At 34.3% G+C, this 15,276-nt stretch overlaps 1 protein-coding gene across 1 annotated transcript; it reads left to right on the forward strand.

The window, feature by feature from the left end:
• The first annotated feature begins 59 nt into the window (after positions 1 to 59).
• On the forward strand, positions 60 to 13,626 carry LOC100372926 (T-complex protein 1 subunit gamma-like). Its single transcript, XM_078010986.2, has 16 exons — positions 60 to 78; positions 237 to 288; positions 371 to 432; positions 1,793 to 1,843; positions 2,463 to 2,525; positions 3,060 to 3,156; positions 4,117 to 4,237; positions 4,956 to 5,036; positions 5,134 to 5,239; positions 5,568 to 5,717; positions 8,862 to 9,076; positions 9,448 to 9,546; positions 10,410 to 10,596; positions 11,080 to 11,220; positions 11,616 to 11,747; positions 12,914 to 13,626. The coding sequence occupies exons 2-16, from the start codon at positions 252 to 254 to the stop codon at positions 13,010 to 13,012; spliced, it is 1,641 nt and encodes a 546-aa protein (XP_077867112.2). The 5' UTR covers positions 60 to 78; positions 237 to 251; the 3' UTR covers positions 13,013 to 13,626.
• The last annotated feature ends 1,650 nt before the right edge of the window (positions 13,627 to 15,276 follow it).

Genomic DNA, 15,276 nt, shown 5'->3' on the forward strand with positions numbered 1-15,276 from the left:
TCTCCCTAGTAGCGTAACAAAGATTTCTGATACATTGTGATATTTTCAGAAAACTTTTTCAGTTTTACTGTTCTTAATGTACAGTCTATTATAAATAAGGACACTATTTCAATTTACTGCACAAGTTATTTATTTGTTAATCGTATCTGTTGTTGATGGTTTGCAAAACGCAGCCATATTGTTTATTTTTCCCACCCACTTAGTTTTACTGCATTTTTCTCTATCACATTTTCCAGAAAAAACTTGTCAAGATGATGGGCCCTGGATCTGCACCGATTCTAGTTCTCAGTAAGCATATTTTGTATTTCTTTCTTATTTTATATTCATTTGATATTTGCTAAGCTCACTATGCTATTCGATTACTTTTTAGATCAAAATACAAAAAGAGAATTCGGCCGTAAAGTCCAACTCAGTAATGTCACTGCTGCTAAGGTAAGTCGCCATCTTGGAAATTTCACGTGGTTCTCGTCGCAATCCAACATGTGGTGACATGAGTAATGGTGCCTTTTGAAATCGAAATTTGTTATGTTTTTCCTTGAGTAATTAAATTACGTAATATCAGGAGAGCTAGCTTTCTCTTTATTCCGTACGGAACTTGGTTAATTTTGGCTGAAGTTGAACGCCGGTATAAGATGATTCAGCTGAATTCACTTTGCTGTCATTGGCAATAACTGACATGTGATTGAAAAAAGAAAAAAAATACTCATAGAATCCCGCGTGAACAATTGGCTTCAATTTTATCACGCTGACGCATTAACCTTTATCATTTACTTTCTACATGGTCAGTAACACTTATAGTGTGGCATTGTATAAATATGACCAATTAAATTAATTGTTTTGAAAATAAAATAAACGGGCGTTTGTGTAGAATAGGGTTCCATAGTAATATCTTAAAAGTACAGTTTTCTTGATACAAATTGTACATGCTAATTACTTTTTTGATAAATAAACTTCAGTAAGGAATTAGTAAATACAGGATTACCGTCATCTTGGTTAATTATTTTGTTATGCATGCTTAAACAAATTATGACATCATGGTATGTTACTGTTTGAGAATTTTGAACAGCATGTCTTGGCATTAGGTTTAGGAAGTAGGTTTCGTAGTGTATAACATAGAAATAAAATATTGATTGTCAACTTTCAGTGTTTCATACCTTCCCTAACCCTAATTTACTATTTTGTAATACGTGTTGTGTGTTGAATAAAAAAAAAACCCGAAGTAATTCACAATATCGTCGTAAAAGGTCAGAACAAGATACAACTTCATTGTCACCTTTTTTCAGTCAGCGGTAATGCTTTTTTTATTGGTAAATAGTTGATATCGTACAGTGTTTGTGTGAGTGTCACATGAGAAGTTAATTCATACAGAAAACATTTGGTATGCACTGATTTTATCGATAAGATTGTATTTCCGAAAGATAACTACAGACCCCTGTTTCATTGGTACCACTGGATATTGTCAATTGCGTGTAATGGTAATTTGAAAAAAAAATTATAAAGTGACATTTGAAAACTGATCAATCATGAAATAGCATTGCTGCTTTCAGATATTCAAATGCACTTTATATGTGGCTGCTGTCATCGAGTAAATCACTACACTGCATTGATATAATTTGGGTTTCTTGGATAGAGGTGGTGTGGTACCAAAAGAAAACTTGCGCAGTCTATAAAAGTGCTTTAAATCAATGCCAAATGATTGAAGGCTATTTATATGGGTTATTTCACACTTCAGTTTCCTGTATACATCACTCAATATTGAATTCAAAATAGTGAGTGTTATTTATCTTCACAGACTATTGCAGATGTAATTAGAACATGCCTGGGGCCAAGGTCAATGATGAAGGTGAGAAGAAAATTTCATATGGAAAATTATTTTTATACAAAAACAGTAAAAAACCAATATCAATTGAAGCAGTTGCTATTTCGTGGTGTTATGGTTGGTGGCTGTCAAAAACAGAATTCAAATCCTAGGTTTCATGGTTGTCCTGACAACTGGTGGTGAAAATCAGTCCAGATTTAAACAGTTATATTATACAACAGTTGTGTTATAATATATATATTTTGTTTTTATTTTAGGGTAACAAATCAAAATTTGAAACAGACAAGGTGTCGATTTACTATGTGCTATGTTTATTTATATGCATATAGTGGATAATTTAAAAAAAAATTAGTATTTATTGATTTTCAGCCCCCAAGTGACTGAGTTAATCACTGGGCGATCACTTTTTACCTCAGACAACTAAGAGAACTGTAATAATAGTATGAGATTACATGTATATTCAAGTAATATTTATGTTAATTCTCCTTGCATCATATCAGACCCAGGAAGTGAAACACTTTTGTTCATGGATTTGATCTACATGTATTAATGTGGGTGAGGGAGACTTCATTTGAATAATAGAATTTACCCGCGCCTGTTTATATACCATGTCAATCTTTAAATATTCTGCTTTGTTTCTCAGATGTTGATGGACCCAATGGGTGGTATTGTAATGACGAATGATGGCAATGCAATCCTGAGAGAAGTAAGTATTAGCAGATTTATAGACAGTAGCACAACAATTTACACCCCACTCTAACCACAAATTTAGCTTTTAACATACTAAATGTATAATAAAAACAAGGAATAAATAAACTCTCTCAAAAAGATTTTTTTTTAACCCTAACATACTGTAAAATGACAAATATTCACTGGGTTTAAATTTCGCTGATATACCATTTCAGGAATATTCAGTGGGTTTTAAATTCATGGTTTTATCATTTAGATAATATGTTCTATGCTAAATTTTACATATTCACTGGGTTTTAATTTAGCGCATTTTCCAGTCAGCGAATTAAGCTAAATTAAAACCCAGTGAATAATTAACCCTTTTACAGTAGATCATGTTTATGGGTTGATTGTATTTTAGTAACCCAATTTAATATGGTGTCTTTTATTTATTATTGATAAGTTTGAATAATGGATTAGACTTGTTATGTCTTTGCTTACATGTGATGTAACATTGGCTAAATCTGTTCCTGAAGGTATGTGACAAATCTCATTGTTGTATTTGTTTCAGATCACCGTTCAGCACCCAGCTGCTAAGTCCATGATTGAAATTAGTAGAACACAAGATGAGGAAGTTGGCGATGGTACAACTTCTGTTATCATCTTGGGTAAGCAGAGTAACAAAAATATTGTGTATAATTTGCAATAGATTTGTAATCAAGATTATCACCTGATATCACTTATTCATAAAACTTGTTATGAGTGATGTCAGTGGCTAGTATTATCCAAGAACTGGGTGCATAACGTACAACTTTTAAATACTGTAAAATACTTTATTTTAGCTTGGAATTAATTTTCGCTATTTTTGCTGAAGAAATGATTTAGTAAAAAAAAAAATCCAGCAAATATACCTTTTTTTCCTATATTTTACATTCAACTTCCATACAAAACCGCTGAAAAGTCTTTTCAGTGAAAATTAATTCCAGCTAAAATAAAGTATTCTACAGTAGTAGTATGTGTAAAATACATATACTGTATGTTTACCACAGTTTAGTACAAACAATAGCATCCCATCTTGTCTCCCATTACCTACCATGGTTGAAAGCAGCCAAAACATATTGCGCCATTTTTTGTCCTCGCTACAATGAATACTGCGATGCATTTCTGTTTGAATTCTGCTTTGTGAGCATGCTAAACACAACTACCCTATTCAACGTTTGATGTTCATTCCGACGCAGTGGTAACACAAGTCATCTTGTAAATTCAAGGATGAACCTAATGGCTATACAAAAAATGGCTCAAGAAGTTTATATCTAAAACTAAACTAATCTTAATGGAAAATGTTTTATGTTGAATATTATTGTGAAATGGTGTCCAATGTTGAACAGAGAATCTTGCTTGTGATTTGGTGTCCTAATGATGCCCTATGAACTCGGTCACAATCGAATGTATGTAACTGCACAGTGATGTCGCATTTATTACAGTACACAAAGGCATCAAACCAAATTTTGCAGACAATACAATTTTAATGTGACATTTATCGTCTATATCACAGAGTAATATTTCTCGTACTAAATGTCAAAACTATAAATAAGCACCATAATACCTTTCTTTTTTCTGTGCTGTAGCTGGTGAGTTTATGGCAGTTTCACAACAATTTCTGGAACAACAGATGCATCCTACTGTGATTATATCTGCTTATAAACAAGCTTTAGAAGACATGATAGACATGACTAGGGATAAGATAAGGTAACAATGCTCAGTCAAGACCTGTCAACAATTAGAAATTAAGTCCATTTGGTCAAACTTTGATAAGTGTATTGTTATAGAAAATGCATTAAAATGAAAAAAATGTACATTTTGGCAGGTAAAATTTTTTTTTGCTGAAACTACTTTGGATAAAGCATCTTTGTCTCTGTCAAAGATTGTTCAGTCAATTTGCCCCAATATGTACCATGACTTATTTTAAAAAAATTGTCTCTGTGCTGATTCAGTTTTCCTGAGATTCAACAGTCTGAAAATTATTCCATTTAATGTTGTGCCTTTTTATCTTGTCTGTATCATCGTAAATGTGAGGCATATGACGGGAAAATGTTGTTGGTGACTGGGTTATAAAACTTTTTTTGTGGTTACAATAGTTTTTATGCAATTTCTTTTAAACTTGGATATTATAGGAATCTCGATTGTGATACATGTTCTATGCAGGTTTTTCAAGGTCTTCATTAAATGTCACTTAAAATTTTGTATCTGATCATCTTAAAATATGAGAATCTTATCAACAGCTATGAAATGTCAACAATATTCATCCATACAATTATTTATTAATCTAAGTTCTCAATGGACAAGGTTGTAATAGTTATGCTATGTTTTTATTTGAATGCACCTGATTTGAGATACACTGCACTGTGGTTGTATTGTTGATATGTATTACAGCTGTGTCATTAACCATACTCTGTTCTTGTTACAGTCAAGCCATTGATATTACGAATACCGATGAAATGAAGAAAATAATACACAGTTCTATAGGAACTAAATTTATCAATAAGTGGTAGGTTAATTAAAGATTTTTAATTAAAGATTAATGCCACTGTAGCTTCTACACTGAGGGATCAGTTTTTCACACGTTTTACTGCTTTCTTTCCCAGGGCTGATCTAGCTGTACAAATTGCTTTAGATGCTACACACACCGTTGCTTTAGAGGAAAATGGCCGTCGTGAGATTGATATTAAAAGATACGCTAAAGTAGAAAAGGTAATGAGTTTGTTTTTGTATGTTTTGTTACAGTTGCATATTGAAACATTCTTTGAATTAACATTAACAATTATTTTCCTATTTATGTTTCTCTGATCAAATGTTATTTATTGAATACGCAGATCAAGAAGGTTATCGCTTTGTATCGAGATAAATGACCTCATGACCTTTCTTCACATCATATTTGTTTGTCAATGTTTCTAAATCTGTTCATGACATTTCAAAGAATCCAGTCAGACTTTGAATATTAAACTTCAATGAAGTTTTAATGAATTCTTTGACTGTAGAAACATCTACATAAAGTTGATTCTTCTATCTCTTTCTACAGGTTCCTGGTGGTACAATCGAGGATAGCAAAGTCTTGAAAGGTGTTATGATCAACAAGGATGTGACTCATCCACGTATGAAAAGAAAAATTCTAAATCCTAAAATTATGTTATTAGATTGTTCCTTGGAGTACAAGAAAGGAGAAAGTCAGGTAAATATTTGGGTGAAGCATGATTGTTCATTTCTGCTATTTAGTTTAATTAAGTTTGTCATATCGTGTCATATTATGGCGTTACTGAATTAATTTAGTGCCAAAAAAAACATGGTTATGATAACCAATTTTCAAATCAATTTCTGACAACATGAAACAATTTTTTGGGATGCTGAACATCTATAATAGACCATTTTCCATACACTGCGACATCTCGTGTTACGTGTGAAATCGAACGTGATAACAGGAGAAATAAAGGTCGTAGCATTAACCCTTTGCACACCATAGATACTTTGTTGCAACAATGTTGCAGGGCCCATTACTAATTTGCATATTTGTACTCCCATTACCCAAAACTTCTTTACCAATTCAGTGTGAGCCAGGTAGGTTGACATGTACACAGGGAAAAGAAGACTAGGACACTGTAGTTTCATTTCATTTATAAAAAAAAACACATTTTATTTACAATTCACTTGGTTTCTAATTTATTATAAAAAATATTACTCAATGCTGTAGCATACAGGCATGGTACCTGATAAAGCAGTCATTGTTACACAGAAATACATTACAAAACTTGCACCCAAATGAAGCCTCCACAGAATAACCCTTAGGAGTTTTCTTACCAATTCTAGAACAATATTTACAAGAACGTTTCTTTCGCTTGGAATTTGGTTGCATCATTTCACACTTATGAGTAGGGAGGTTGGCGTAACTCAAGCTGTTTTCAACACCAAGTGACTGTGGTTGTGGCCCACGTTTTTTACGATTACAGTACCCAGCAATGAGCTGACTTGATAAATCAAGACGAAAATCTAGTTGCCTATACCTTCTTCTTGGATTAGGGGAGTGAGCAATTGAATATAAAATAAAAGAATTAACAATCATTCGTTGGATAAAGAAGAAAAAAAGATACTTCCAATATTTCATATACTTTTTACTAATGAAATAGTAAGATGCCAACTGGCCTCTCAGATCCACACCACCCATGTACTGATTATATTGCAAAACAGAAAAAGGAGTAAAAAATGTTTTCCCACCCCTGGTGACATCTCTCCCACCTGGTGAACAATTTGTTGTCAGCATTCGAACTTCACGTTTATCATACCAGGTACAAGCAACAACAACCGAAATAGGCACTCATTTCATCTCTGTCCGTTTCAAACCAATGCCGGTCTACACGCCCGGTAACTTCCGGTCTATGTCTAGCGTATTTACTTGTTTCCCCGACCAACAAATCCAAAAAATCGTCCGTAAAATATAATTTAAAAAAATCCAGTGGTTCCCCGTCGAAACCAACACCATGTCTTGGTCCTGAAAACTGATCGTCATGTGCTGGAATGTTCACGTCGGTCCTTTCATTTGACCAGATGTTTGGTGTATCGGCGATGTCATCGGCATCAGAGTCACTGTCGGCATCGGCATTCAGCAAGTCTAACAGTTCATTAGGATCGATGTCACTGCCACAGTTGGTATTTTGGCATAGCAATTCACATCTCAATCTCCCTTCGTCTATTTCTTCCACTGTAAAGCCTTCAAATTCAGTGTCTGAATCAGACTCATCGAAAAATCTCAGAATTGCGTCACGATCAGTTTGCGATGACAGCTCCGAGTCGGCCGGTTGTTGTGGCATCCCAGTACTGGGGCCCGCAGTCTGCTGTTCGCTCACAGTTTGGAAATTCATCACTGAGTTAAAACTTAAAACGTATCACACAAATAGTTGTAATTAATTGAATAAAAAATCCAAAAATACTCGACAGAAATTTAATTCGTTCGATTACAAGTCAGCTGTGTTTACAAACAAATGCAAATACGCAGTGGAGGTCAACTGAATGATCGTGTCTGACAACCACTGAAAAACCTTGCATATTCCCGCCACAGTCAAATTAGTGTGTAATTTATTCATATATTCGGAAGAAGTATTCCTTATTTGGCAGGATTCTTTATTAGGAATATACATATGGAACATTAGGGCGGGAATTACCGGGGCAACGACACAGTGATCGTGTTTAAATATTCAAACCAACGGTAATTGATGACAGTGTCGTTTGGCCTACAGAGGTCATTGGATATTCCCGTTTAAAACCCCCATTTTAAAGCGATATTTGAACACTGAATGAAAAAAATACATGGATATCCAGTGGAAATAAGGACTTGCAGTGAAAAATAGCAACGAAACTGGGACGCAAGACTGATTGCGATGACAGTCTGATTTTTCGACATTAAAAACTCGCCAACAAGGAAAAACAACATTTTATATAGGTAATTTATTTAAATAATGTTTTCAGTTCAGATGAATATAAATTGTATATGTATTATGCGTTTATTTTGGATAAAAACTGCGGTAGAATAAATGAACTTTCACCAAACATGCCGCTGTGTTTGTTTATTTATGCAAATTTTCACAGCTCTTCACAGACACCATCCGAAAAACCTGTTGTACGAGGACAATTCGTATATAACTTTCAGTCTGGACGTACCTGTATTTCGAATTATTTTCATCAACAATTTATTTGTTCATGCAAAGATCAGGGGAGATCAGAATCAACTTCTGTTTCAATCTATGAAATACCGGCCGTTTACGGCCGCATTGGGATTTTGACAGTGCATTAACGGGTGGCCTTTTACGGCCGAATTGGGTTATCTTTGGTCAGAAATAAGCGGCCGTATATGGCCGCATTGGGCGCAAAGGGTTAAAGTGATGTCACAACACGGATTCAACAAGTGCAAAATTATTTGGGGCATCTTTTTGATGATGGTCCCTTTCAATAAAATTAGAGTATCTCAATGCCATAATTTTGTTCTAAAAATTTGCATTTGACATTTAGCTACAAAAAAAATCAAATTTTTTTTTTGCGACTGACGTTCAGTCCATACCTTATTCGCAGTACGTGGGATCTCGCAGTGAACGTAAAACCACCTGTTACATTGTACTGTGCTAGTTTTGATTACAATTTAATATCAAAATACTAAGTGCTCACAGTAGTGTATCATTGTAGTATACTAAGATGTTATTTCTTCTGTTCAATAACTTTTGTGGTTTTTCCAAGATCAAGTATGAATTTCAAAATATTTCTTTCAAGGCATGTTTAGTTTCAAGTTCAAGTCGTGTGTTAATGTTCTCATCTATGATTCTTTTACCCACAGACTAATCTAGAAATCACCAAGGATACGGATTTCTCACGGATTTTACAATTAGAAGAAGAATACATTCAGAAAATTTGTGAAGATATTATTCGATTTAAACCTGATGTATTATTCACTGAGAAGGGTATTTCTGATTTAGCTCAGCATTATCTTGTTAAAGCTAATATCACAGCGGTTCGTAGAGTCCGGAAATCTGATAACAACCGAATAGCAAGGTACGAAATGATGTTAATTGGTTTAGCGTGTATGTGACAGAAATGGGCGTTAAAAACACTGGTCAAAAAGTTCTTTTCTAATTTCCATTGTTGCGCTTGCGTAATCAGCTGGGAAAAATCAAAGCAGTGTTCTATGTGAAATTTTTGAAAGCAATAGATACATCTACTGACAATTTTGTATGTTTTTGCCAAAATATTGTTGTGTAAATACTTGCAAATCAGACGTGCATCGGTTTAGTGAATTGAACATTGGGTACTTCATGGTAATAAATTGTGAGCTTATTGGATGGTCGGTTTTTCCCTACTGTACAATGACAATACTGATAATACAATAGGATTGATTTTACTATAAATGTTATTTTGTCTAATAGGGCATGTGGTGCCACCGTTGTGAATCGCACTGATGAGTTGAGAGAAGAAGATATCGGTACTGGGGCTGGTCTTTTTGAAATACAAAAGTTTGGAGACGAGTGAGTACCATTTCATTAATAGTTTAGGAATGCCATATTAGTAGCACCCAGAGAAATGCAATTTTTTTTTCTGTTATTTTGTTGTAAACAATGATGCAAATAATCACAAGCATTGACGAGTCAATGACAATAATTGGGCAATCCCATATTAAAGTAGTTAGCTAAGTTGACAATATAAAGGCATATTAGAAAATTAGAAATGTTAAAAATCACTTATTGAAAAATAGAAAATTAAGGTCATGGTATTATTACTCCAGTAATCAGTTTATTGGAGCGAATACAACTGAGGCTCCATGGTGAGCTTGTTGAAGCCCACACAAGACCTAAACATGGATTGTAGAAAAGGATACAGCTTTCCACAATCAAATCTGTTTAGAATACCATTTCTAGCCCAACAGCTGGTCTAAAAGCTGTTTGTCTTCTAAAAATATTTTGCAAAATGTTTTTTACTTGCCAAATGATACAAATAGATGATCAGGTTTTTTTACAGTATTTTTAACCTTAGATGCACATAATGAAAGATTGAAAGCATATATTTTTTCTGAATAATTGCTAGTGTCTCGCGTTTTGGGATAAGCTCCTGCTAGGCTAATTGTCAATGCAGTTTCACTGATGTGCATAGAACTTTATGGAATGGCCAAATGTTGTTGACATTGTACAACTAAAAAATCATGGCAAGCTGACTAATGTAATCATAAAAATAAGTTCAATAAATAGCTCACATAAGAAACATGGGTCATGCTGTTAATCACTTTAAGTTCAGCAGATATCTGCATTTTATATAGCAATTTGTACATTTAAGTGGCAGTGTATGTAACACTTTAAAACAAATAGTAAAAATTTGTTTTTGTTTTTGTCTTCAGGTATTTTTGTTTTGTCACTGAATGTAAGGATCCCAAGGCGTGTACAATCTTACTACGAGGTGCCAGTAAAGATATTCTCAATGAATTGGAACGTAACCTTCAAGACGCTATGAATGTTGCTCGTAATGTTATGGTAGATTCACGACTTGTACCAGGAGGCGGGGCAACCGAAATGGCTTTGGCTCATGTAAGTTTTTAGCTGTCTCTATGTATTGGGTCCTGTCACATTTCGCTTGATCTGGGTGACGACGTTAACTGATTCATACTGATTTTGTCTGGCTAGTTGGTATGTGCCTCGTAAAAAGAAAAGCAATATTCAGATGATATCCTCTGATGCTGCTGCTGTGTTGTTCTACCTTTAAAAAAATGGCTTGCAGGTCAGGAAATGTATAAAGTAGCAACATGTGTGATAAGTGAATGTTTAGTTTTGTGGCTTATGTCACTCATTGTTGACACCAGTAGTTAGTGTACACCTCAAAAACTTTGTAAATGTTAACATAATTTTGCATTTTATGCCTATCTTTATCAATACTTCCTTTAAGTTTGTCTGAATCAACATCTTCATGAATAATAATAACATGAAATGAATGATATTGTCTGTACTACTTGTTAGTTTATCACACCCATTTTATCATCTCAATGTTCCCATCAATCTTTTATCATTATTTAGCTATTGAATGAGAAAGCCAAGACCATCACCGGTGTTGAACAGTGGCCATATAAGGCTATTAGCAGAGCTCTGGAAGTAATTCCAAGAACCTTAATTCAGAATTGTGGTGGTAACACCATACGTACATTGACAGCTTTGAGGGTAAGTGTCGTTATTTTCGCTTTACTCATGGAGAAAGCCAATTAACAGTTCTATATTTCATATTATGCTAGATTGAACAAACACACTAGCAAATTTTGAATGGTTAGACATATCGGTACTTTGAATTTTCTCTCGATTTCAGACAACAATGGATTTGTGGTTGGTGTGGTTATGTTACTGTAAATACATTGATTATTCACTGATTTTTAAATTTGTTATTTTCATTGATAAATTAAATCTGCTGAATTAAATTCACATGAACATGTAAAATAACAAAAGAACTGATTATTTCACTACAAATTTTTTGAACTTATTAAAACCCATAAAGTTTGGCAAAATATCAAAATAGTGAAATTTAATGCCAGTCTTTCACAGTACTTAATGTTTTGTTACAGGCAAAACACACTGATACTGACAATATAACTTGGGGTGTTGATGGTGAGAAAGGTACTCTGGTTGATATGAAGGATTTTGGAGTCTGGGAACCCTTCTCTGTCAAGGTGCAAACATACAAAACAGCCATGGAGGTAAGTTTTCAAATATCATATTTGAATCTCTATGAAACATAGCAAGAACTGCAGTAAATGGGAAACACACTTAGTAAATATTGATGGGAACAAGCCAGAATCAGTCTCAAACATCAAGAACTTGTAGAACTTTCGGGACAAGGGAAAAATGTTTACTGTGGGTGCTAGTTTGGAACATTGCCAGCCACTTCACTGAATGGTTTATTGTGCATTATTTCAAAACAATCTATCAAGAAAGGCTTAGAATTTAGCTCAATGTTTCACTGTTTTAAATACAGCTCAACTTATTTGTTCTTTTAGAAGATCTTTATGTATGGAGATTGATTCTTGAAAGATATTTGAGATGAGAATAAATACAAAATAGCATGATGAAATTGAAAATATAAATACTAAACATACAATGATCTTGTTATTTTGGCTTTTATAGACTGGTTCTTTTAACCAAACCAGTCCTGAATGGGCAGTCACTTGAGAAAATAATACACATGATGTGTTATGTGTATCAGGGATTTTTTTAAACAGGGGCACAGCGCCTAGATGTCACGGCTATGCGCCCCTTACCCAAGAAAGCAGATCTTCTGGCAACCATAAAATTCAGAATGACCAGGAATCACATGTGGCCACAGTCTTCAACTGTGACCTGTCTGACAGTAATTTTGGCCCCAAAGAAGCCATAGAATGCTCCATTTTAACTTGGTAGGGAATACCCTATCTCCCCCCCCCCACTTTGTGGCATGCTGAATTGCAGTGCTCCCTCTTGCAGTTTTTTTCTAGAACCAAACCCTGTGTGTATTGTATTTTGCTAATGAAATTTACAAATTTCATTTTTTTTTAACCTAGAATTAAACATCACCTTACACAAGGCATCTCGTTTCAGGGAAAGTTGAAAAATGGGGCAGTTATGCGGTTTTAATATTTTTCGTATTAAGATTAATACTACAAAGATGCATGTTTAACAGTTATTTACAATGTACTATTATTTTGAACACGTGCATTAAAGGTTTATTTGAATTGACAAAACATCCTCAGAAGCATTCCCAATAAAATGTGCAAGGCACATGTTTGAAACAGAAACATGTGAGAACAAAAACTTTTCCTCCCAAGTACTTGAATAATCAGCGCAAGCCTACACTTTATGTAAATTTCATTTTTTTTTTTTTTTGTAGACTGCCATGTTACTGCTACGTATTGATGATATTGTCTCTGGTACCAAGAAAGACACAGGTAGAGAAGGAGCCGGGAGTGCTGCACCGACAACTGCATAGTGGTTTAAGCTCAACATTTCCATACTCCAAACAGCTGATGCTAAATTTTGTACATTACTCTTGTCAATTATTTCTCCTCTGTGTATCTATGTGTTGTACTACTTGGTTGTCATATCTATACATGGTCTACTCTTTGCATGTCTTTACTGTATTACTGTCAATTGAATAGAGCATGGGGATACTGCAGAAATCATACAGCTTTGGTGGAATTTTTCATTGTCTGTGTATTAAAATGTCTAAAGAAACATCAAACCATCCTGTCTATAACTGTATTACATTATTTCATTGTACGACAGGGATGATTGAAAGGGCGGGACAAAATTGAAAATTCATCTTTTGTTTTTCTCAGATGAGACCCCGTAGTTACACCAGTTAGATTCAATGTCATTATCCACATCTAATATTTTGCATGAAATGTCAAATTTCATGGTGTTGTACGTTTCAAGTGTAATTAACCAGTGACTGTAATCGACAACATCCTTTATTTCACAGAACTCATCTTTTGACAACTGTTTTGTAAAAATTAGCAATGTGTGACAATTTAAATATAATTTAATAACTTTGTATCCTTTTATTTTGTACGTATTGGAATAAATGTCATACTTTGGCGCACAGATATTGTGTACATTTATTAGTCCCTGTTCAGATGGGGACTTGTGTTTAGATGTCTGCGTGACTCCACATGTACCTTGGACATGCCTGGTTCGATCACATTCAAACTTCACAATATATCAAGAATTTCAGACATTGTAGAACCTTGATGTGGCCTTGTTTCAACAAATGCTGATCCAGAGATAGGTCAGGTCAATCTTTATTTTACCATTATGTTAAAAATTCATCCAAATCAAGTATCTGGACGGATTTGGGTCAGACATGAAACCTTGCCCGCATTATTTAAAGTTGGAAGGGGAAAAAAAGTCTGTTGTCGTTAATAAGTATTGTGTGCACAATAACTTTACTAATTCTATTCCAAACTTGTTCACCTAATTCATTAGTATAAAATCTTCCCTTAGGATGAACGACAGATGTCCTGTGTGAAAAGATGACTGATCACTGGTCTCGGTAGAAGTATGCATTGTTGTATATGTTCAATGAAGCAAATCCCATGGGAATACTAGACTGGGTTTCAATGCCAATTTGTGGAGAGAGTAGTTGCACAGTCTGATACACATTTGCAAACCTACCCAGAAAATCGATATAATCACTCCTATGATTTGGGTGCCAAACCTTTGATTTAAAAACAAAGATTGTAGTGTTTGAAGATGTACTGTTGACTTCTTTCGACACCAACTATTTGCATTCTTTGGTAATTCAGCATCTGTCCACTGATTAGCAGTATGCTTTACAATCACTACAACTATTTGAGTTTATTTGTATACAAAGCAGAGCTAGCAATGAGAGTTTCTAGTAGGTGTTTTTTTACTTTACAGTTGTCTCAGTAAATCATTTTTTTTTTGCAAAACACGATTTTCTGTTATCTTGCATGTCTAAATGCAGCACTTTTTTTATACTAAAATATCTGAATTACTTTGAATAAAGCTGGACATTATGTCCCTTGAAATAATTATAATAAACAATTTAGACACCAATGTTTTTGTGAAATATTTACATCTATCAAAGCCATTCATAAGACTGCTTTCCCACCACCAGAGTTCAACTATGTTTCAGATTGGATTCAAAATGGCCAACTGGTGGTCATTTTGTCATGTACACATTAACTATTTCAAGATGGCTCAATAGCAGTTTTAACGTTAAATTCATCGAAATCGAGCATTTCTGCACTTTCAAATGTCTGTCAGTCATGCATAGACGCATTGTTAAACATTTTATGTAATCTTCATTGCAATGGTTTTGTTTTTAACTGGAAAGGCTGTTGTATGTCACTTGATTTTGGAAGTTTTGAAATTTACATTTGACGAAGATCTAAACCAAAATATGACCCTAGAGGGTGCTATCATACAGACGTGTAGTTTGTAGCAAGTTTGAAACATATGGGAAAATAAAATAAAAAAATCCGTCCAGCCATCTGAGAAATCACCCCTGTATGGACGAAGGCGAAAGAACATATGGGAAAATAAAATCCGTCCAGCCATCTCCGAGAAATCACTCTGGACAGACGATGGCTAATAACCATTATGCCAATAGAGGGCACTGTCATACACAAGCATTTAGATTGTGTGTATTTTGAGAGTATTAAGTTGCTTTCGAGGAAAATTAGTTGTACATTATGGGTACTATATAGTTTAATAACATTTTCTCAGTAT

The sequence above is a fragment of the Saccoglossus kowalevskii genome, chromosome 13, assembly GCF_978046115.1.
Source record: "Saccoglossus kowalevskii chromosome 13, keSacKowa6.1, whole genome shotgun sequence".
Lineage (NCBI taxonomy): Eukaryota > Metazoa > Hemichordata > Enteropneusta > Harrimaniidae > Saccoglossus > Saccoglossus kowalevskii.

Excerpts from the sequence above, each read along its gene's own strand:
- LOC100372926 (XM_078010986.2), top strand. The coding sequence starts at position 252 with ATGATGGGCCCTGGATCTGCACCGATTCTAGTTCTCA. Across the intron at positions 433-1,792 it reads GTAATGTCACTGCTGCTAAG|ACTATTGCAGATGTAATTAG; the intron begins GTAAGTCGCCAT and ends TTATCTTCACAG. Across the intron at positions 2,526-3,059 it reads GCAATGCAATCCTGAGAGAA|ATCACCGTTCAGCACCCAGC; the intron begins GTAAGTATTAGC and ends TATTTGTTTCAG.